General features: G+C 49.2%; 1 protein-coding gene across 1 annotated transcript in view; it reads left to right on the forward strand.

The window, feature by feature from the left end:
- Positions 1 to 5,279: 5,279 nt before the first annotated feature.
- The window catches only part of LOC148525668 (uncharacterized), an 80,801-nt gene continuing 62,903 nt past the window's right edge, over positions 5,280 to 23,177 (forward strand). The window contains exons 1-2 of the mRNA XM_088470720.1: positions 5,280 to 5,320; positions 5,645 to 5,759. Coding sequence (XP_088326846.1) covers positions 5,280 to 5,320; positions 5,645 to 5,759 — 156 coding nt within the window. The remainder of the gene's footprint in view (positions 5,321 to 5,644; positions 5,760 to 23,177) is intronic.

Below are 23,177 nucleotides of genomic sequence, written 5' to 3' on the forward strand. Positions count from 1 at the left end.
CTCTGGGGTTTGCGGCTGCCGAGACCCAACCTTAGGGTCTCGTCACAAGCCCCGATGGTCGCGATGGTCTTGACCATCACCCTGGGCAGTCGCAAAGCTGTGGGTGGTAACCCACAGCTTAGCTAGCGACCAGGAGGCCGCACTTAAAAAAAAAAAAAGCGGCCGCCCTCATTCAGAACGATCGCTCGCTTCTTGCGAGCGCCTCTGAATGAGGGCCAAAGTCTTTAACCCGTTTAATATTTAAAATGTATACACTGCTGGTTTTTACTTTAAAAGCCAGGTACTTTATTCCCTTTTTTTTTTGTCTTTTTTGATATATATCATATGATTTTGTGTAATAGTCAACTATGGTATCTTTTATATATACTATATTTGTTATGGTACTATTGTTGTAAAATCTTTATTTGCTCCTTTCTGAATAAAAATAAGTTTAAACCAAAAAAAAAACAGTTAATTTTCAGTTATATCAATGTTGGACATTATAATAAAATATCTATCCAAGCTATGCAGCTTTTGCTGAGAAAATTTGAAGTTATACAACCACATCTGTGACCCAACTTGTAAGCTTTTCCCCACCCTGAGGCCCAGGATTTGGTCCTTTAGTCCTTTTTTCACATGTTTTTAATACAGAGGCGGCACATTAATTCCATTCACCACTTTAATGTGGCAAGTGAAGGTGATTGGTCACGCCACCACACCAATGCCTGCTTTTGGCTAGGGCTGTGAAAATGACTGAAGAAGCTCAGTTGAGAAGTGGTTGTATGGAGCAGCAGCTCCCGGGGCTCCCATTAGTATAGGGTAAAAGTCAGTAAAATGATGCAGCATTAACTGCATAGTTAAATATATTTGACTAATGATCCATAATTGCCCCGGTCTTCACCCTCTTCCCGATCTCTCACATATCACAATTACGTAAATATGCTAATGACTCGCTCGTCGTCCAGTGCTTAGAGACGCCCAATGAAGTATCTGACATCCGCAGCTCAAACGCAAAACCGTAAACATAGAACGCAGATCGATCAGGCAGCCATCAGCCTTCTGAGTAAGTCTAAACTGTCGCAGACATAGCGGTGTCTCCAGACACTTACAGGGCTCTCCTGCTGCCAGCAAGAGCACAGTGGCTACTGTATGGACAACCAGAAAATGTGTCTAAACGGTCTGACATGACTGAGTTTTTCTAACCACCTCCAGTTGCCTCATCCAAACACTGACTACCTACCGCTCACTTTGCGAGTGACTCCTATGTGTGAGATTAATCGCAATTCAAACGCTGCACGTATGCAGTGCGGCTTACACACACATGCACAATGGCGAACAATCACTCAATCTGCATATATATCGGCATTACGTCCACCTCTGAATCAGGCCCATAGTGTGGAAACCATTAATTGGATACAATCCCCCAAAATGATATATTGTGCCGTTATTCAGAAGATTGCATAATGTGTACTAACGATATTGAATTTGAACCTTTATACACTCCTGCCTATACCTTCTAATATCCTTCCTATAAACCTCTAAGGATGACGCTATTTTGCATACGCAGTCATACAGTAAATAAAGACTCCAGACCTTGAACCTGTGGTTCCAAAGCACAAAGTATTATTCAAGTAAAAGTACAGTCAGTTACACGCTATGATCTAAGTACAATTTAGCGCAAAGAAATTATACAGACCCAAGTACAGTTATACATACGCAAGCGCTCTGGACCAGATCCCGGCATCAGCAAGATAACCTCGATCAATCAGCAAGAAGACTTAGGGCCTGATTCAGACCCACTCACGAGCGGCTGTCCGCTCGCAAGTGGGTCGATGTTCTGGACTGAGCATGCGCACGACGGAGGGAGCTCCGTCGTGCGCATGCGCCAGACGCGACGAGCGAAGGAAAGTCCTTCGCTCGTTGTGTCTGATCAAAGGGGGCGTGCTGTCGATGTTGATTGACAGCACGCCCCCTTTGGTAGGCGTGACGGGGGCGTTCCCACGGGAACGCCTCCCGTCAGAAGCCGGCCCACTGACATCACTAGTGATGTCAGTGGGAGTGATTTTGGCTCTGATAGAGCCAAAATCACTCCGGAGCTTGCGGTTGAAAACCTCAACCGCAGGCTCCGGCTCGCAGTTTCGATGGTCGCGATGGTCAAGACCATCGCGGCCATCAAAATGCACGCTCGTATAGCCTGTGGGTGGTGACCCACCACTATACGAGCGTCCAGGAGGACGCTCCATTTTCATGGAGGCCGGCCCTCATTCAGAGCGTGCGCTCTGCTCAGAGCGTACGGCTCTGAATGAGGGCCTTAAAACCCAGGGTTAGAGCACACATATTTATACTCCCCCAGAAATAGACAAACCAATAGAGAGGCTTGTTGCTGATGCCATTGGTTCCCAAGGGGGATGCATCTGTTACAGAGCATTTAACAGGTTGATTCAAATAGACACAGTCCAGCCACCGACAGCTGGTTGCCTCTATTTCCCGCATCATGCAAATCCTAACAGTTGGTCATATAATGTACATTTCGGTGCTTGAAGTCTCTGTGGTCCATAAGTTGTGAGTGCATGTTGCGATCTTCCCACCGATGATACCGGGAAGCTGTGGAGAGGGTGCAGATCAGTATAATACCAAGCACGGCATACTTATCATGTATTAAACCGGAGCTACTAAGTAACCTATATTTCACAGCAATTATAATGAAAATGGGGGAAACAGTCTGTACCCCCTTAAAAATGCCAAATAATAACGTATAACATTATAGAAGTCTGTTAGTGGCCAAAAGCAAAGTATTTGAGGTTCTTAAAATGTGTCAAATGCATTTTTCAAAAACAGTGAAAAAATTATAGAAAGCAACCGACTGTCTGCAAAGTATATGCTCTAGATATATTTGGGGTGCATACAAATCTTGTAAGTAGACATGTGTCATTTTAAACCACTTTTAAAAATGTGTTAAAAAACACCTGTAGCTCCCACCTGCAAGCTTAAAAACATTTGTCCCATTCATACAGCACCGCCTTATACTTGTTCAACATCCCATTCTCCCCCAAAATGACGTCATTATTGGCCAAATTAAGCTAATTAAAAGCGTCTAAGGGCCGGATTCAATTAGCGACGAAACGCTGAGATCTGCGATAAGCGCAATGTTTTCGCCTCATTTGCCTGTTTTGAGGCAAAGTTAACACGTGCATTCACAATGCGAGCTTCCTCTTTGCTCTCTATTCAATTGCAAGACAGGCGAAAGACGCGGATGTGTGAATGCCACGAATGGTGAAACTAGCGAATAGGACAGTTTGTACCCCCCAAAAAAGTAAAGTATTTTGTTTTCCTAAATTGAGTCAAATGGCTGTTATATGCACTTTTGCAGTAGTTTGAAAAAAATGCTATAAAGCAATTTCTTTGGTGATAAATAATTGCTGTAGTTAACTTGGGGGTACATATAACTGGGTACTAGTATATTTTGGAGTTAGTAAAGTGCATTTTCAAAAACTTTATAAAAAACAGCTGCTGCGCCCCTTGGAATCCTAAAAACACCTGTCCCATCCATACAGCACCCCAAAATACCCGACCAAATACTTAAAAACCATTTTCAAACACTTTTTACATTTTCACTCTAAAAATGACATTCCTTTTCTAGGGGGTATTCAGGGGCGCCAAGAGGTGGGGGGAGCGGGTACAAATTACCTGGGCCCGGGCTTGCTGAAGGGGCCCGACAGGGGCCTGGGTCTGGCACCACTCCCCCTCCCTCTTATGTCACAGCAGACAAGGCACACGTTGCTGTGGGCTGCACTGGGAGACTGCTCATGGCTGCTTAAGCAGCAGCCGGAGCAGTCTCCTATGCCTATGGGGGGGAGCGATCATGCAGATTGTGACCCCCATTGGCTGTGCGTCGGGCTGAGGGGCTCACAGTGCCCCTCTCCCTAGCGCGCAGCAACGCAAAAATTATTTAAAAAAAAATGTTTTATCCTAAGGGAGCGTCGCTACGCCTCCCTCGTTTAGGCCACACCCCCTGTCACCTGGGCCCGGCGCGGCTCTCGTCAGCCCTGGGGTTATTAAGATAATTTTTTTTCTTTTTTGTTTAGTCAGTTTTTAGGGTGCCCAAAGGGTTCTGAACTAAGGACCTGATTCAGTCCCAGATGCTAAGTTGCGCTCGTTCGCTCTGAACGATGGTCGCCCGTCTGTGCATGTGTATAAATCGCAGTGCGCGTGCGCAAACTAGTACGAGCGATCAGATTTTCTCGCTCGCCCTGAAAAGACTCCCAATGGAATGAGTGACAGGAGAGGCCGTTTGTGGGTGGTAACAGGGGAAGGTGCTTGTGAATGGTGGTTCTGCGAAAGCAGGCGTGTCTGACCGTCAGAACGGAGTTTAATGGGTGTGCATAATTAGCAAAGTAGCGTCATTCAACACGTCACTTGGTTGTATTTTACCCTGAACTGCTCGCAGTGCTTGCAGGAGGGTAAGGTCTACCTCAAGCGCTGCGAGCAGCTCCGATGACTCTCGATGTTACTGATTAATCCTTCAAATACCGGAGAAGACGTGTGCTGCGAGTGGCAAGGGGGCGTTTTTAAACACTTGCGAGCGCAATATGCCATCGCTCACTTAGACATAGAGGCGTCCTTACACCACGAAGAGCGAGCGCATGATTTGCATAGACGGCCCCTTTTTGACAGCGAACGGCTGCAAATAGCGACCGGGTCTGAATCAGGCCCTAAGTCCCCACATTTTTACTCAAAAATAAGGATTTTGCACATATTTTCTCCTGCCTTTGGGTGGAGAAACTTTTTCACCTGCTTTTGCCTATGGAGTTTTCACCAAGGCGAAAACGTCCTGGAATGGGATAGGGCGATACTTCAGAAACTGGCGTAAACCGTGTATCGGTGAAAACTTTTTGCAGATCGCGGCTTTTTGCCTCTGATTGAATAGGGCTTAATCATTAAGGACAGTGTCCCAGTAGCTCTGGACCAATTTCCCTAATTTGAACCTTAAAATAGGGATTTTCCACAACTTTTCACATGCTGAGGAGGTCCCGAAAAAAAGACGTGTTAACTCCTATGGAAAATTAACACACGTTCTAATTGAATAGCTTGAAAATTTGTGTAAAAAGTTACATTTTCATCCGTTAATGGGTTATCGCGGCTAATTAAATTCCCCCTTAGAATGTCCAAATCGGAGTTCCCAATAAGTAGAATACTGTAGGCATTATTGTGGGTGCAGTTCAAACAAGCCAATATTATAACTGCTTGAATTAAATGCAGTGCCATCCAGTGGCGGGCTGGGCCGGGGGGCAGGGTGCCATATGCCCCCCGTGCCGGCAGACTTCTGCCTCAGTGAGGGCCGGTATCATATGACTGACGGCCGGGTGCCAGGCAGAAAGTGCTCTCAGTCGCTCCGACTATAGCAGCATCAGAGCGGCTGGGCAGCATTCTCTGCCTGTTACCGGGCTGTCTGTCACCCTATGTAGCTTTTGGCTGCACCATGAGCAGCACTCCTTCCGAGGCCGCTCCGCTGCAGGGTCTGTGCACCTACCTCTCTGTGTCCTCTGTCCCTTCCCCGGGCTCCTTCCTCTCCCCGGCTAAGGCTCCGCCCCCTCTCCAGAAGGCCCCGCCCCCTCTCCTACTCTGACCGACTATATTAATCAGTCACCTCCTGTCCCTGCTGAAGACCCCGCCCCCTCACCACGAGTCTCCGCCCCTTCACTGGTCTATCCTGTCTGGGTCATCTCTTCCTGTACCCTGGAGCTCCGCAGGGACCAGAGACAGAGCAGCCTTCCAGGCAGGTAAGTGCCAGTGGAGGTGTACATGTTTAAATGACATTTGAGAGGGAAGGGGGGTGTTGGAATACTTATGCAATGGGGGGCTGTAGTTATTTTTATCTTTGGGGGGATGGAGTGTTTTAATACTGTCGGTGCTGGGGGTGATGTAATAATGTGTGTGAATGTGGGGGGGGTATTATTATTGTGTGTGAGGGCTACTGTATATTCATAATACCTGTGTTATATATGGGTCACTGATGATTTCTGCATAATCTGGTGATTACTGCGTTATCTGGCAGCCATTACAACGCTCACTGATCAGGTGGTCACTGAGAACCTCTCTGCATTATATGGCAGTCACTGCGACACTCCCTGATCTGATGGTCCCTGTGAACCTCTCTGCATTATATGGCAGTCACTGCGACACTCCCTGATCTGATGGTCCCTGCGAACCTCTCTGCATTATATGGCAGTCACTGCGACACTCCCTGATCTGATGGTCCCTGCGAACCTCTCTGCATTATATGGCAGTCACTGCGACCCACCCTGATCTGATGGTCCCTACGAACCTCTCTGCATTATATGGCAGTCACTGCGACACTCCCTGATCTGATGGTTACTGCAAACCTCTCTGCATTATATGGCAGTCACTGCGACACTCCCTGATCTGATGGTCCCTGCGAACCTCTCTGCATTATATGGCAGTCACTGCGATATTCCCTGATATGATGGTCCCTACGAACCTCTCTGTATTATATGGCAGTCACTGCGATATTCCCTGATCTGATGGTCCCTACGAACCTCTCTGTATTATATGGCAGTCACTGCGACACTCCCTGATCTGATGGTCCCTACGAACCTCTCTGTATTATATGACAGTCACTGCGATGCTCCCTAATCTGGCTGTCACTGCAAACCTCTCTACATTATTTAAAGCACACCCACATTAGGCACACCTTACTTACACAGGCTATTATCATGTGTCTTTTCTCCATTGCAATGCGCTGGTGGAGAAATCGAGCCACTTACTTGTGTCTGCCCCCCAGGCCAAAAGTTGCCAGCCAGCCCCTGGTGCCATCACTAAGGGGGTGCAGACCTCACCGGGTGTCACTCTCTGAGGGGGTGACACGAAAATGCCATCTCCTCCTCATTGACTTGGAGCTGTGCACTGCCTAGCTCCCAGTCACTGAGGAGGAGCTGGTAATGTGGAGAGAGTCTCTGGGGGCAGCCCGGGTACACCCCAGAGTGATAAAACCGGGGGCGTGTTGCGAGGCCATGCCCCTTTCCCTTTTCTGGCACATGAGCAACTTTGGCATGCACAGGAGGACTATATGGCACACTGGGTGCCACCGCCCCAGTGATGCCACTGCACTGCAGTACCTTTACTTTTTCCTGATTGACTGAGCCTCTGTCCTCACTGGTACAGGGTCCAGGCGCTGGAATGGTACTGTACTTTGCACGTTGCTTGTGGCGAGTGTAGTTCAAGCAAGCGGAAAGCTGATGTTGTTGCTGGTTTGATCACAAGAAGTATTTATAAGACTCCAAAGCGCTGGGAGGATTAGCTATGTGAATGTGCAAATATTGAGCAACCCTAATGAAGAAATCTCTGCAAAGATGGTCAATATATAAAGTTTGTTAGATTTAAATTGTTCTGTGTGTGTATAAATTGTTCAACTATCAGATTGTGAAAAAAATCTTTCAATACAAATTGATGGAGACAGAAGTTGTCTGCGAATGGAGCAGAGGGGATTTGCAGGGACAGAGCTTTATCGCAAGCTCTGTCCCTGCAAGTGATTTTTGATATGTTCCCGTGATATTTCCTAAATTTTCATTGTGCATTTAAGTGAAAATGTCACACTACAATTGCATTTGAAGTGCGTATTGTAATAAAAAGTGGCCTAAAACAACATTTAAACATCAAATGATCTTTTCAGGGTAATCCGCTTTAGAAAATGCTGTGTGAAAAGTAACATTGCACCTGGGCAAACCATGTTGCAATGCAATGGGGCAAGTAAAAATTTTTGCCAGCAGGGTAAATACTGGTTGCTTTTGCATGTAGCCCACGAATACTGCAAAGCTCTTTTATACCTCTCAACTCTAAATCTGCACCTTGTGATGATGTAATATCTCTGGGCACAGACAGGTTTGACTACCATATTTTCTTCCTGCTTTAAAGCAGGGGTGGGGAACCTTTTTTCTGCCAAGGGCCATTTTGATATATATAACATTATTTGCAGGCCTGGTGCAGGCTACGCCCCCTCAGTGTGACATCACACGAGAGTAGGGCCACAATAGCTGGTGATTACAGCAATGCCCGAAGCATCTTGAGGATGCTCCGGGAGCTGTAAGGGCAGCGGTGTGACCGCCTGAAGCGTCCTAAGGATGCTTCAGATGGCACTGCTGCATAGATTCTGGCTGCAGGGTGCCATTCTAGGCCAGATGAGGCTAGCAGAAAAAGCTCCAAGGGCCAGACCAAATGATTCCGAGAGCCATATATGGCCCCCAGGCAGGAGGTTCCCAATCCCTGCTTTAAAGTATCGAAAGAACGGTTTCTTCAAAGCAAAATCTGCCCCTGCTTTTCTGTAGTTTGTTTGATTAATTTATCTGTGGATCTATAATATTCCACCCTGAGTGGAATATTATAGCTTCACAGCACTTATACTGTACGCTCTAACCATGTAATTATACTGTTCATCAGTGATATCTAGATCAGGGGTTCGCAACCGGTCATACTCCCAGCAAGGATGGCCATCGACCATCGATGGCCAATGATTTCGCCATCAATGGCTAAAATCCAATGGTTTTCCATAATGTTTTTTTTTTTTTCACCCGGGACAACCTATCTCTACACGCGACGTGACGTCTCTACCTCTGATTGGCCCATTGCCCGGGAAATAGAGCAGAGATGACCATCGGTGGGGGGAAACCATTGTTGGTTCCCTGTTGATGTTTTTATACCATCAAGGTTAACCACCAATGGAACCATTGTCGGTGACCATCGATGGTTAAACCACCGGTGGCCATCCTTTTGCAGCCAGTTGCAGACCGGTTTCAGCAAACTGTCAAGAACAGTGTCTGACATCGGGATGTAGTTTAAATCCCGGCTGTTGGTATACCGGCGCTCAGAATGTCGGCGTTAGAGTCCCGGCGCCAGCATCCTTACCACCGGCATCCTGGCGGTAAGTAGTGGGGTTAGGGGGAAGGTTAGGGTTAGGCCGCAGGTGGGTTAGGTTTAGGCTGTGGGGAGGGAGGGTTAGAAAACTTACCAACAGGTGTCAGTATCCTAATCCTGTTGGGATGCCGGTGTCAGGATTCTGACTGCCTGGAGGAAGGGTTAGGTTTAGGGGTAGGGTTATAATACTTACTAACATGTGTCAGTGTCCTAACCCTGTGGGGGCGCCAGCATCGGGAATCTGACTGCCAGGATCCCGACCACCGGCATACCGTACCAACCACTGACATCTAACCAAGAGGCCCGGTGGCCTTATGTTAACAAGCAGTGGTGGCTATGGCAAATCAGCAGGCAAGCAGTCCAAAGAAGAGCTTTGAGATTCTTCTGTAGTTGCACTCACCATGGGCAGTGTAATGCCCTGATTGGTCAGAATGCCCTGCTTTGTGTGACACCCCTCCCGAATCCCAGGCCAGCATTCTAAAAGGCATACAGCACTGCAGCTAGCAGAAGGTGGTCACCAGGCATCAAATAACCCACTCAACTGCAGGCAGTGGCGTAAGTTCATCCCAGACACCCAGAGGCAGGTTATAATTTGATGCGCCACCTTAAAAAAAAAAAGGGAAAATAAATAAGGTGCATATCTATCTATCTATCTATCTATCTATCTATCTATCTATCTATCTATCTATCTATCTATCTATCTATCTATCTATGCACACAAAAACACTAATATAGAATATGTGAATTTGTTTCTATTAGGCTTATTTACTAAAGTAAATTTTCAGCATATCCCCCCCCCCCCCCCTTTTTTTGGGTATATATAGCTATGCGTTAGTCACAGATAAGATAGTGACCAGTATGGTGCAATTAGCATAAGACTCAGAGTCCTCCTGATGGAGGCGAGTGTCAACTGCTGTGGGGTGGGGAGCCCTCCAGATACCCCTGATGGAGGGGAAAACCAACCGATGTGAGGGCTGAGAGGACTGAGGGCATGATTCAGACCCATTCGCAAGGCTGCATTCACACGTAGCCTGCTGATGTTTGCAATCTGCTCATGCGTATAAGATGCAGTGCGCGTGCGCGAACCAGTTCATGCGATCACCCCTTCTACATAGACGCCTCGCTGGAATGAGTGACAGGATGAGCCTTTGTGGGTGGTAACAGGGGTTGGTCGATGGAAACGGTGGGGTGGTTGTGCGAGCGCAGGCGTGTCTGTGCATCTTAATGGTGTTTCAAAGGCGTGCATAATTAAGATGCAGGTTCAGCATACACATGACATGGCTGAATTACACACTGAAGCACTCGCAGTGCTTGCGGTAGGGTATGGTCAGCCACAAGTGTTGCGTATGGGTCCGATGTTACCGATTGTATACACTTCCTGGATATGACGTGTATTACTAAGGGAAAGTGGGCATCTAAATACACAACGCGATCGCACACCAAGATGTAGTGGGCGTGCTAATGCCTTGCTGTGAGAACCTGGGGCGGAACTAGCGGCGGTTCAGCCAGTGCCTTGCACCGGGGCCCGCAGTGGTACAGGGGCCCATGGCCGCCTGGATCCGACAGCGCCGCTGTCGGATGCAGCGACCTGGTCCCCATTACCTAAATGTTTGGAGCTGGAGCGGGCCTGCTTCGGCCGCTCCGGCTCCAGCATGAGAGATACCCACCGCGGCCCCGCCCCTTGTTCCAGCAGCCCGGCCCCTTGTTATGACACGGCGCGCGTGACGTCATGACGTCACGTGCGCCGTGTCATAATAAGGGGCCCGGGCTGCTGGAGTAAGAAGATGGAGCGGAGCCGCGGATCAAGAGGAGCAGAAGAGGAAGAAATAAGGTAAGTGGTGGTGGTATGGAGGGGGGGAGAGTGAAAGAGGCTGACACACACTGAGGCTGGGGGGGAAAGAGACTGACACATGCTGGGGCTGGGGGGGGGAAAGGCTGACACGCTGGGGCTGGGGGAAGAGGCTGACACGCTGGGGGGGGAAAGGCTGACACACTGGGGCTGGGGGGGAAAAAGGCTGACACGCTGGGGCTGGGGGGGTGAGGCTGACACACTGGGGCTGGGGGGGAAAAGGCTGAGACACATGCTGGGGCTGGGGGAAAGATGCTGACACGCTGGGGGTGAAAGAGGCTGACACGCTGGGGCTGGGGGGGAAAGAGGCTGACACATGCTGGGGCTGGGGGGAAAGAGGCTGACACACACGCGGGGGGGGAAAGAGGCTGACACATGCTGGGGGAAAAGAGGCTGACACACATGCTGGGGGGGAAAGAGGCTGACACACACTGGGGCTGGGGGGGAAAGAGGCTGAGACATGCTGGGGCTAGGGGGGAAAGAGGCTGACACACGCTGGGGGGGAAAGAGGCTGAGACATGCTGGGGCTGGGGGGGAAGAGGCTGACATGCTGGGGCAGGGGGGGAAAGAGGCTGACACGCTGGGGCAGGGGGGGGAAGAGGCTGACAAATGCTGGGGGTGAAAGAGGCTGAAACATGCTGGGGCTGGGGGGAAGAGGCTGACAAATGCTGGGGCTAGGGGGGAAGAGGCTGATGGGCTGGGGGGGAAGAGGCTGACACATGCTGGGGCTGGGGGGGAAAGAGGCTGACACACTGGGGCTGGGGGGGAAAGAGGCTGACACATGCTGGGGCTGTGGGGGAAAGAGACTGACACACACTGGGGCTGGGGGGTAAAGAGGCTGACACACTGGGGCTGGGGGGGAAAGAGGCTGACACATTGGGGCTGGGGGGGAAAGAGGCTGACACATGCTGGGGCTGGGGGGGAAAGAGACTGACACGCTGGGTCTGGGGGGGAAAGAGGCTGACACACGCTGGGGGTGAAAGAGGCTGACACGCGATGGGGCTGGGGGGGGAAGAGGCTGACACGCTGGGGGTGAAAGAGGCTGACAGACGTTGGGTGGGGAAAGAGGCTGACACATGCTGGGGCTGGGGGTGAAAGAGGCTGACACACGCTGGGGCTGGGGGGGAAAGAGGCTGACACGCTGGGGCTTGGGGGAAAGAGGCTGACACACACACAGGGGCTGGGGGGGAAAGAGGCTGACACGCTGGGGTTGGAAGGAACACACGCTGGCGGGAAGAACGAGGCAGAGACATGCTGGGGATGGAGGGAGAATGAGGCTGACATGCTGGGGCTTGGGGGGAGAACGAGGCTCGGGCTGGACAGACTGAATTTACTGACTGGGGGGGCAGTGAGGGGTGGTGAGAAAACAAGGCTGGGCAGCAGGACAGACACTGTATTTAATTACTGGGGAGGGGTGAGTGGTGGTGAAAAAATGTTGGGGTGCCAGGAATGGGTGGGGTGGGGGGGTGACCAAAGCATATTCTTGCACCTGGGCCCACCACTCTCTAGTTCCGCCATTGGTGCGAACGCGGGATTTGCATACTTTCGCAGCTGGCGGCTGCGTGCGAACGCATCTAGCGAGCAGGTCTGAATCGGGCCCTGAGTTTGAGTCAAGATACTGTAAGACTGCTACTGTGGTGGAACTACAAATCATAAAATACCCAGTCTACTGCCGACTGCTTCATATGCCAGGAAGTTGCTCCACCAAAAGATCTGCCCTCCGATTCAGTCACTGGTGACCCTGGCCCCCGCCACCCATGCCCTCTTACCCGCAGCTCACTCTGGTGCATCCTTGTTGACATCCAGCTACTGGAAGATCTGCAGCCACCCTTATGCTGGAGCATGCCTCACAGGTCCGCGGCTAGAGCTGCCACCAGGAAGGAGTGAGTCTGGGAGTTGTGGGTGAGGGGGAGGTGCCTGAGTCACACTGGCATGAGAAGCTGCAACATTAATGAGTGGGGGCAGGCTATAGATAGATGGAAGTGACATCTGATGGTCTGACATGGAGCCTTCCACTAGTATATGGTTATGGTAGCTTCTCAGGTGCCGGGAAGAGGTGGCATGTATTGGGTGGCCATGACGGTACACTCCAGGTACATATTTACAGCCCTAAGTGGGGTGAATATATTGTGGGCAATGGTGGAGGTGCCCCTTCAGTGCTGGTGCCCCGCTGCAGGCGCCTCCATTGTCTCCCATAGTTCTGCCCCTGACTGAAGGTCAGCAAGACAACATGACACTTCACAAGCTACTTGTGGTTGTAGATTATGACAAACACTGCAGCTGCAGAATAAACTTCATTCCTACTGTATGTCTGGGCTTGCAGTTTTCCTCAGAGCATCACTGTGCCAGTAAAGTCACATGAGCGCAGTCATGTAGGGAACTCACTGGGGGAGGAGGATCAGTTATATCTGTGACAGTCACATTACATGTAAAGGGTGTAATTATTACTGAGGGGGCATAAATGGGGTATGTGGAGGAGTCTGTTTACATAAAAGGGGCATGTGTCTGGCATAAAAGGGGCATTTGTCTGGCATAAAAGGGGCATGTGGATGAGTCTGATGGCATCATCTGGGTAATAAAACAGTTTCAAGATAATGGGGCTGATTTAGAGTATATGTAAATGCCGCTTGAGGCGTCTTGTATAAAAAGACACCTCCTGCAAACTTCTCGGATCTGCTGCTGCACCCAAAGACGCGCCATCGGATCAACAGCGCGCCATCGGACATCTGAGTAACCCTCGGGACACTCAGGATGTCCGGGTAATTCACGCTGCCCAGGTCAGTGAAGCTGTATTACGGGACGCAGCCGCTGGCTTCGGCATACTCAGAAAGCCGATACTCCCCCATTTTCTGGAACTCTCACCGTCGTCGCCCTAAAACTCCAGCAGCATCCTGCAGCTTTTCGGGCACTGCGAGTGACAAAACAGATCTGCAAATGCGCAGTGCGGCGCCTGAGCAAGCGCAGATCTGCAAACATCGGAGATGTACATAAATATTGAATTTACATATATCTCTGAATGAGCCCCAATATAGGAATGTGCATAATGTATGTACTGTTGATAAATTGTCTCAAAACATTTTGCCTCTCAGAAAGGGGGAAAGATCATGTGAAATGCATCTGATATAATATATTTTATTGAGTATATACATAAAATAAAATAAAAATATCTGCATTTTGAGATGCTATTTATAATTATAATGGTCATCACCATGAAAGATGCAGAATTGCTTATCTCAGCCATTTACCATTACAGTGTGTATCACTCAGTTGCCATGGTGAAAAATATTTAGAGCGATAAGAGTTACTTATCACTCTGGATTTGTATTTGCACTTTAATAAATGACCTTTCTTGTCCTATAACTGACTAGAGCTAAAGCATGTGTAAATCTCATTAAAGGGTAAAGCCTATTTACTAGTACAGTTGATTATATTTTCAATTTTATATAAGTACATTATTGCAAATACAGTATTTGAGTATCCATTCAAGGAATCCTTTGTTGTTTGCCATATGCATGTAAGCGAATTGCACCCAGAATTGCATAGGTAGAGATTGGTGCCTCTATAATAACTATATATAAATATAAATTCTAGAGAATATGTACATATACTAATTCTTAATGCATCTTATATACAGAATAAAAAAAATATATTGTACATTTGATCGATACAATTAGAGACAAGAGACATTTCTCGGGAACAAAAATTATTGTCGAGTAGGGGTAGCCTGTATAATAATATAATGGTGTATCTTTTAAATATGGAGCCTGCCAGGAGCCGATATGGATGGAAAACCAGCCTGGGAGATTTCTGGAAGCAGCCCTAAGTGGGGCGGAGGGGAGGATGTATAGTGTCTGCGGAGACCCCCTCCTTAGAAACAAAAGCAAGGGGCCTACTGGTTGTACATGCCAGGATAAAAGTAATAGCCTGCGATTGCAGTCAGCCGGGGAATTCTGAAATGTATCTGCTAGATTTAAAGCAACAATAATGTAAAAGGCAACTAGCAGGCTATTCTATTTACCCTGGTGTGTTTTGTTTTGTATTATGAGATCATAGATACCACTTGTAGTGCAAGAGACAGTGGGATCAAGGCATCACAATACGGTATCCGAACAAAATATAGTGTGTGTATATGCATCAATTATTAAGAACATGTAAACATGATGATGAATATTTAAAAATAAATGTACAGGATACTGTGCAGGTGCATCTGCTAGGACACTACATGACCACCGTACATTGGGCCTGATTCAATGCATCTACGTATGCAGATCAAGTGATTGTTAGCCTTTGTGCATGTGCATAAACCGCACTGCGCGTGCGCTTCGATCACACTGAGATTACGGACGCACAGAGGAATCCATCGCAAGGTGAGTGATAGGCTGTTATCGTTTGGGGGTGGTGACGGGGGAGTGTTTGGAAAAACGCAGGCGTGCCTGCCCTTTTGAACGCTGTTGCTTGGGCGTGCATAAATTATCCACTAGTGTTGCATACGCAAGCTTGAAAGCCCACTGTGTGCGAAGAGACGCAGTGTTTGCAGCAGGTCAGACCTGGTGTAAATGCTGCATGAGCGTAGATGTGTGTAGATGGTACCGATGTTTACACAGAAGAGGGACATTGGACAGATGTGAGAAAGCAGTAATGGGCATCTTTATTCCGGCTGAGCTTTGGCAAGCATTAGCGTATTTTAGCAGCTGCTTTCCGTGCGAATTCGCAGCTCCGATTGCATTTGCGATCCTTACTGAATCAGGCCCATTATTTTTATTATCGTATAAACCAGTGTTGGCTAACCTTGACACTCCAGCTGTTATGGAACTACATAACCCAGAATGCACTGCTACAGTTTTGCTATTAGGGCATGCTAAAACTGTGGCAGGGCATGCTGGGATATATAGTTCCACAACAGCTGGAGTGTCAAGGTTAGCCAAAACTGGTATAAACTGAAATAATTAACTTTTGCAGTTTAGAAATTAAATGGGATACTACCCGGCATCCTTAATACAAATATAGATCTAGAGGTAAATGCATCGAGTTGTGGGTTTTCAAAATCAATTAATCAAAGTTGTTAATGGAAACATCCGCCGAGTGTTGCCCTAACTACCATTGCTATATTAAAAACAGTAACATTGCCAAAAATCTGCAGTTTTAAAAACATTTATGCCCTCTTTTGTTTCTACGTTATATACCAAGCTACTGCTCATTTAGGGGCATATTTAAAAAAAAAATAAATTTGTGGTATATCCTCGAGAACACCTGTTTTCAGGGGATATCAGCAGATATTAAAGATGCCCTGGATATAAGAAAGAGGGATTGCAGCAGCTATTTCTGATATCTGTCATGGTCCCTACATTTCTGGCAGCAATAGCAGCCACCTTAGGTTTTTTGAGGGGCTGCTTAATTGTTGGATTTACGTAGCTCCAGAATGCAAAGTATTTCGGAGCTTGGCCCTGGCAGATAACGCCAAATGAATATGGCTTTTGCCCACAGTAGCCTATTGGCTATCCTATTGCCTAATTTACCACAGAGGGATCCGAAGCTTCCTTTCCCGCTGCTGCCTGCTTGCACATGCACCAACAGACATCTGCACATGTGCAGTACCGTACCTCAGGTCCGAAACAGGAAGTAAAGTGATCACATATGCAATCACTTTACTTCTTGCTGATTGCCAGGATGGGCTCTTATTGGAACCCCTGTATATGTGACTAAGATGTGGTACATTTAGGCAGTGGCATAACTAGGGGGGGTCGAGCGGGGCACATGTCCTGGGCGCTGTTGGACCCGGTGGCGGGTGTGGTATAAGAGATATACAGTAATTAGTTAGACAATGTCTAGATAGACACCAGATGTTAGACAGTCAATAGTTAGACAGGGAAAAAAGTTAGACACAAACAAAAGTCAGACACATTAAAGTTAGACATGTAAAAAGTTCAACAGGTACAAAAGGCTCCCAGAGTGGGTGAAGGGAGAGACATCATGACGTCTCTCCCATAGTGCCGAGCGGGAAGAGCAGATGGCGGCGAATGCAGGAGAGGGGATTCAGGTAAGTATAATTTTATGTTCTGTGTGTTCTATGTGTAAGGGGCACTACTACTGGGGGCACTGTATGAGGGGCACTACTGGGGCACTGCATAAGGGGCACTACTACAGGGGGCAGGGCCGTAACTAGGGTAGTGCGACCAGTGCAATGGCACAGGTCAGGGGGTGCTGTTTGGGCCTGTCAATTTTCCTGTTTATTATCATTCTCACTTGTAGCCTCTTCTTTTATCCCCAACATCTCCTGACCTCCCCTATCTCTTTCCTGGCCCTTCCCCATGAGGCCATGGCCCTTTTTCAGGTGCACTATCTTATGTCCCTATTTAAAAAAAATGGGGGGTGGGTGCCTATGCTCTCTCTGGCACAGGGCACCAAACAGCGAAGATATGGCTCTGACAGGGGACATTGCATAAGGGGCACTACTACAGTGGGCATTGCATAAGGGGCACTACTACTAAGGGCTTTGCATAAGGGGCACTATTACTGGGGACATTATGGTGCATATGGAATAGAAAGTAATGTTCCCAGAGTGACGAGAAATGGTGGTGTGTCATGTTTGGTGCACGCACACAGTGGGCAGGGTGGCGTGGGGGGATTCACCATTTTTCATCTTGCCCTGGGTGCCAAAGTTACAACACTGCATTTAGACAAATAAATACTGTGTTTCATGTTATTATAAACTTATTTATTCTTATTTCCTCTAACTTCTGAGGTTTTTCCTGATAATAAGAGATATGGTAAGAACTTACCCTTGTTATCTCTATTTCTACGAAGTCCATAGGGTTCCACAGGATACCTTGGGGTATAGGTGATGACGTCAGGCATCGGGCACCACAGAGTTAAGTTTTTCATCCTCCCAGGATGCACTGGGGTCCTTCTCCTATACCCCGCCCCCGAGCCTCAGGCAATCAGTTATGTCACAAGCCATAGGCCGGAGGAGGAGAAAAGAGAGAGAAGAAAGTCTGGAACACACAAGAAATCACATTCTCACCAGAAGGAGACGGAAAAGGACCAGTGATCAGAGCAAAAAGCCCATCTGCAGTACAAGTGCGACAGGGCGGGAGTTCTTTGGAACGCTATGGACTTCGTAGAAATAGAGATAACATGGGTAAGTTCTAACCATATCTCTTATTTTCTAATTCAGGGTCCATAGGGTATCCACAGGATACCTTGGGGATGTCCCAAAGCAGTATCCTTTAAGGGTGGGGACGCTCCTGTGCTGAAAGGAGAATCCGCCGCCCAAAGGAAGCATCCCGAGAGGCGTAGGCGTCAAAGGCATAATACCGTACGAAAGTATGGACAGATGACCACGTGGCTGTGCGAAGCACAGCCCTGTTTCTATGAAAAATGAGAAATGGAGGTCGACATGATAGAGCCCCCAATTCTGAGACCCTTCTGGCTGAAGCAATGGCCAGAAGAAACACCGTTTTAAGGGTGAGCCATTTCAAATCCACTGAGCCCAGTGGTTCAAATGGAGGTCCTTGAAGAGCTCTTAGGACAACAGCCAAATCCCAAGGTGCCACAGGTGGAACAAAGGGAGGCTGAATACGCAGTACACCTTGCATAAAAGTACGGACATCAGGAAGTGTAGCAAACCTACGATGAAACCATATAAATAGGGCAGACACCTGCACCTTCAGAGAAGCAAGGCGAAGACCTTGATCTTAACCTGCCTGTAGGAAAGCCAGCACCCTGGATAACCGAAAGACCCGAGGAGTATAGTCTCTTGGGTGACACCACTGAAAGAAAGCCCGCCATACCCGATGGTAAATGTTGGCAGATGAAGGCTTCAGAGCTCGTAACATGGTGTTAACCACAGAGCTGGGAAACCTCTGGACCTCAAGAGGGCAGTCTCAATAGCCACGCCGTCAAAGACAGCCGACCCAGGTCCGGATGATGACAAGGACCCTGAGATAACAGGTCTGGACATTGAGGCAACAGCATCGGAGTGTCCACTGAGAGACCGCGAAGATCTGAGTACCAGTGCCGTCTGGGCCACGCTGGAGCTATCAGTAAGAGCGTGCCACCTTCTTGCTTGAATTTGCATATCACTCGAGGAAGAAGGGAGAACGGAGGGAAGAGGTACGCATACTGGAAGGTCCAACTGACTGACAGGGTGTACACTAGATAAGCTTTTGCATCTCTTGTTCTTGACCCGAACACCGGCAGTTTGTTGTTGTGTTGGGAGGCCATGAGATCTATCTCCGGTAGGCCCCACTTGTTCACCAGTAGCTGAAACACCTCTTGGTGAAGAGACCACTCTCCTGGATGCACGTCTTGACAGCTGAGAAAGTCTTCTTCCCAGTTGAGGACTCCTGGTATGAACACTGCCGATATAGCAGTGAGATGTCTTTCCGCCCAAGCTAGAATGCGGGACACTTCTGTCAGAGCCACCTGACTGTGGGTCCCTCCTTGGTGGTTTATATAAGCCACCGTGGTGGCGTTGTCTGACTGACCAGTCTTGCCTACTGGAGAGCCTTGAACATTGCCTGAAGTTCCAATATGTTTATTGGAAGAGCAGCTTCTGACAGCATCCACCTTCCCTGGAAGAAGTGAGGACCCATCACTGCTCCCCAGCCTCGGAGAGTGGCGTCCGTTGTCAGAAGGACCCAGTCCACAATCCAAAAGGGACGCCCCCTGTTCAGGTGAGTAGTCTGCAGCCACCAGGCCAGAGACAGACGTACTTCCAGGGGAAGCACCATTGTCTGTTACTTAATCCACTGGGGCAACCCATTCTATCTGGAGAGGATCAACTTCTGCAGAGGTCTGGAGTGGAACTGGGCAAACTCCACCATGTCGAACATCAATACCATGGAACCTAGTAACCTCATCGCCGAGTGAATAGACACCCGGCGACTCCGCAGGCAAATGTAAACTTTTGCCTGGAATGCAGAGATCTTGTCCTCCGTCACAAAGATTCTCCAATAGAGCTCCGAGATGGAGTATCCTCTGTGATGTCACCAGGGAGGACTTTTTCCAATTTATCAGCCAGCAGTGAGTCTGCAACAAAGAGACAGTCAATTGCAGATGGTGCTGAAGTTTCTCTGGAGACTCCGCCAACAACAAGAGGTCATCCAGATATGGCAACAAGCAAACCCCTGCATCTGCAGGTGAGCTGCCATAACTGCCATAACTTTGGCAAACACCTGAGGCGCTGTGGTCAGACCAAAAGGCAGCGCCCGAAACTGGAAATAGTCGTTGACCACTGCAAACTTGAGGAAATGCTGGTGCGCTGAGACAATAGGGATATGCAGGTAAGCATCCTGAATATCCAGCGACACCATGAAGTCCCCAGGATCCATTGCTTGGATGATGGTACGCAGAGTCTCCATCCTGAACCGAGGAACCCTCAAAAATTTGTTGAGGGATTTGAGGTTGAGTATTGGCCAGTAGGACCCATTGGGTTTCTGTACCAGAAAAAGATTGGCGCAATACCCCAATCCCCTCTGAGACAAAGGAACCGGCACTATGACCCCATCATGGAGCATAGAGTGCAATACTTTCTTGAACTCCAGGGCCTTGTCCTGATTGGACTGAATACCCGTGGCGAAAAACTGGCTGGGAGGCCTCTGCCGGAAGGAAAGGGCGTACCCCTGCGAAACTACTTCTCTTACCCACGTGTCTGAAGTGGTCAGACAGCAAATTTGGACGAATTGAAGAAGTCGGCCTCCCACTTTGAGGTCCCCCAAAGAGAGCCCTGTCCCGTCAGGCCGCCGGCTTGTCGTCGGACTTTGGAGCAGGATGTCTGGTACTCCAAGCCTACTTCTTTGGCTTTGTAGGTTTCTTGGCAGCAGTCCGCCTCAGAAAGGACTGTACCCTGGGCTTGCTCTGGGTTCTATAGGGCCGAAAGGACGAAGAGCCCGACCCTGATTGGACAGTAGCCGATGGCAGGCACGCAGACTTAGCTGCCGCCAGAGTAGCCACAATTTTGTCCAGATCAGGGCCAAAAAGGAATTCTCCATTAAAGGGTAAACCCTCCAATCGCTTCTTGGAATCAACATCCGCCTTCCAAGAACGCAACCACAAGGTACGAAAAGCTGCCACTGCTGCCGAGGAGATCCTAGAAGCAAGAAGGCCTGTATCCAAGGCCACTTCATTAATGTAGGTGGCTGAGTCCCTGAGATTACCCACCAACTCCACCTGTTCAGGTTCTGAGTCCGTGTCCAGAGATGCCTCCAAAGTATCAGCCCAGCGCTCCATGGCTCTAGCCACCCAGCACACGGCCATAGCCGGTCTGCACACCCCTCCTGCAAGGGAATACATTGATTTGAGACATATTTCAACCTTGCAATCCATAGGATCTTTTAAGGAGGACATGGAGGGCATAGGTAATGTAGCACTCTTCACTAGACGTGTGACATGAGAATCCACTTGTGGAGGGGTTTCCCACTTGGAGAAATAGAGTTTTCCACACTTCCTTCAGATGATCCACTAGCTGACCAGATAGGGGAAATACCGTAGCGTCGCCTTTGATATCCTTGAAAAAGGCATATTTTGATTTGGCCACGGGGGGTTCGTCATCTTCAATAACCAAGGCCGTGCGGACCGCAGTATATATACCTTAGATTCCGTCTCCTTAGTATGGAAAGGCTCCTGGTCAGATAGGTCAAATATTTCTCCGTCACCGGATGACACATCATCCTGATCAGTTTGAGATTGCAGGGGTCGCTTATGCGGCCCTAATGATGACTCCCCCTGTAATAGGTCCGACAGGTGATGCACCATAGCGGACAGGGAGCTAACCCACGCAGGCTCTTGAGTGACCTGGGGGTGCGAAAGTGGAAGACTCTGGGGTACCACTAACTGTCTAGGAAAACCCTGTATGGGGGACGACACCATTGACTGCTGTGAAAACCCCATCTGGGGCAAAGCAGGGGGCGTCGCTAGTTGTCCCACCAGGGTTGTAAGCGCCTTAGCGAAACTAGCCCAGGGGGGTTCCTGCACAGGTGCAGAGACAGTCATAGGGCGTGAGAGGAGAAAACACGCCTTACATAATCCCTCAGAGTGTCCATCACCCTCCACCAATTGTACATGACATATGGTACATTTTGGATGCAGGGGAAAATCACGATCACTGTCAGACATGATGAGTGACACTTAAAAATGTATGTGACACACCTCACAGACAACACAGTATTAGTGAGGCACTCTGTGGTGCCCAGAGACGAACAGTGATAGGTAAAAAGGCTGACAGACAGAATTACAGTACAGGCAGCAGCGCTAGCATAAAGTCACATACACAAGGGTCTCGTCGCAAGCCCGATGGTCGCAATGGTCTTGACCATCGCGACCATCATTTTGGCCGCTCGCTATAGCTGTGGGTGGTCACCCACAGCTATGCGAGTGGCCAGGAGGCCGCTCCAAATAGTAAGAGGGCCGGCCCTGATTCAGAGCGAGCGCTCTGTCAGAGCGTCCGGCTCTGAATCAGGGCCACAGTCTGGTAGGAAACAGCGCTACATACTCTGACCTGCTACTGCGTAGAAGAGGTATGCAGGGGGGACCTGGACCACGATGCCAGCGTTCAGCTCCAGCAGCGTTTGCCACATGTAAAAAGATGGCCGCCAAGGAGCAGAGAGGAGGCGGAGTCCGGGGGAGGAGCAGCTGCACTGGCCCAGACCGCTGTGGAGAGGCCGTGTGCACCGTGGAGGCACCGGCTGCTGTGCAGGAAAGGCGCGCTCCCCTGGCCTGCATTTAACCCCGGGATGCCAGAGCGTTTCTGCACCGCAGTGGCCCGCTGTCCCGGGGGGGTAGTGGAAGCGCAGGTGCAGTACCTGGCTCCACGCTGCAGCCAGTCCCTAGGGAGCCCCCTGCCTGGGGACTCAGGACTGTGCTATTCGGGGGGGACCCACCGCGGGACCCCGCCGCTTACCTGTCCCCCGTAAATCCAGCCACAGTCCAGGTAACCAGGGTCACCGCTAGCTGTGAGCCCAGTTACCTACCAGGATCCCCGGATCAGTACCCAGTGTTCTGGTACCAGCAGGGTGGAGGAGTGACGGCATGGACGTCAGCACCAACTGTCCATGCTGTACACTCTAGATGTACAGCCACAGCTGTCTTGATAAACTTCAGGGGCCAAATTTTTAGCCCCCCTCTGTAAAGGTGCTCCGACTCCGAGCCGGGCACTGACGAAACTGATTGCCTGAGACTCGGGGGTGGGGTATAGGAGAAGGACCCCAGTGCATCCTGGGAGGATGAAAAACATAACTCTGTGGTGCCCGATGCCTGACATCATCACCTATACCCCAAGGTATCCTGTGGCTACCCTATGGACCCTGAAGTAGAAATATGAGAAGCATTAAAGCTGCACACTACAAGATAAAGAGCCATCCAATGTATTCATTGATGAGTGCCAGTATAGAAATATGCATATTTTCTATGTTTTATCATTGTT

Source organism: Taudactylus pleione, unplaced genomic scaffold (genome assembly GCF_031769625.1).
Source record: "Taudactylus pleione unplaced genomic scaffold, aTauple2 ptg000102l, whole genome shotgun sequence".
In the NCBI taxonomy this organism is placed as follows: domain Eukaryota; kingdom Metazoa; phylum Chordata; class Amphibia; order Anura; family Myobatrachidae; genus Taudactylus; species Taudactylus pleione.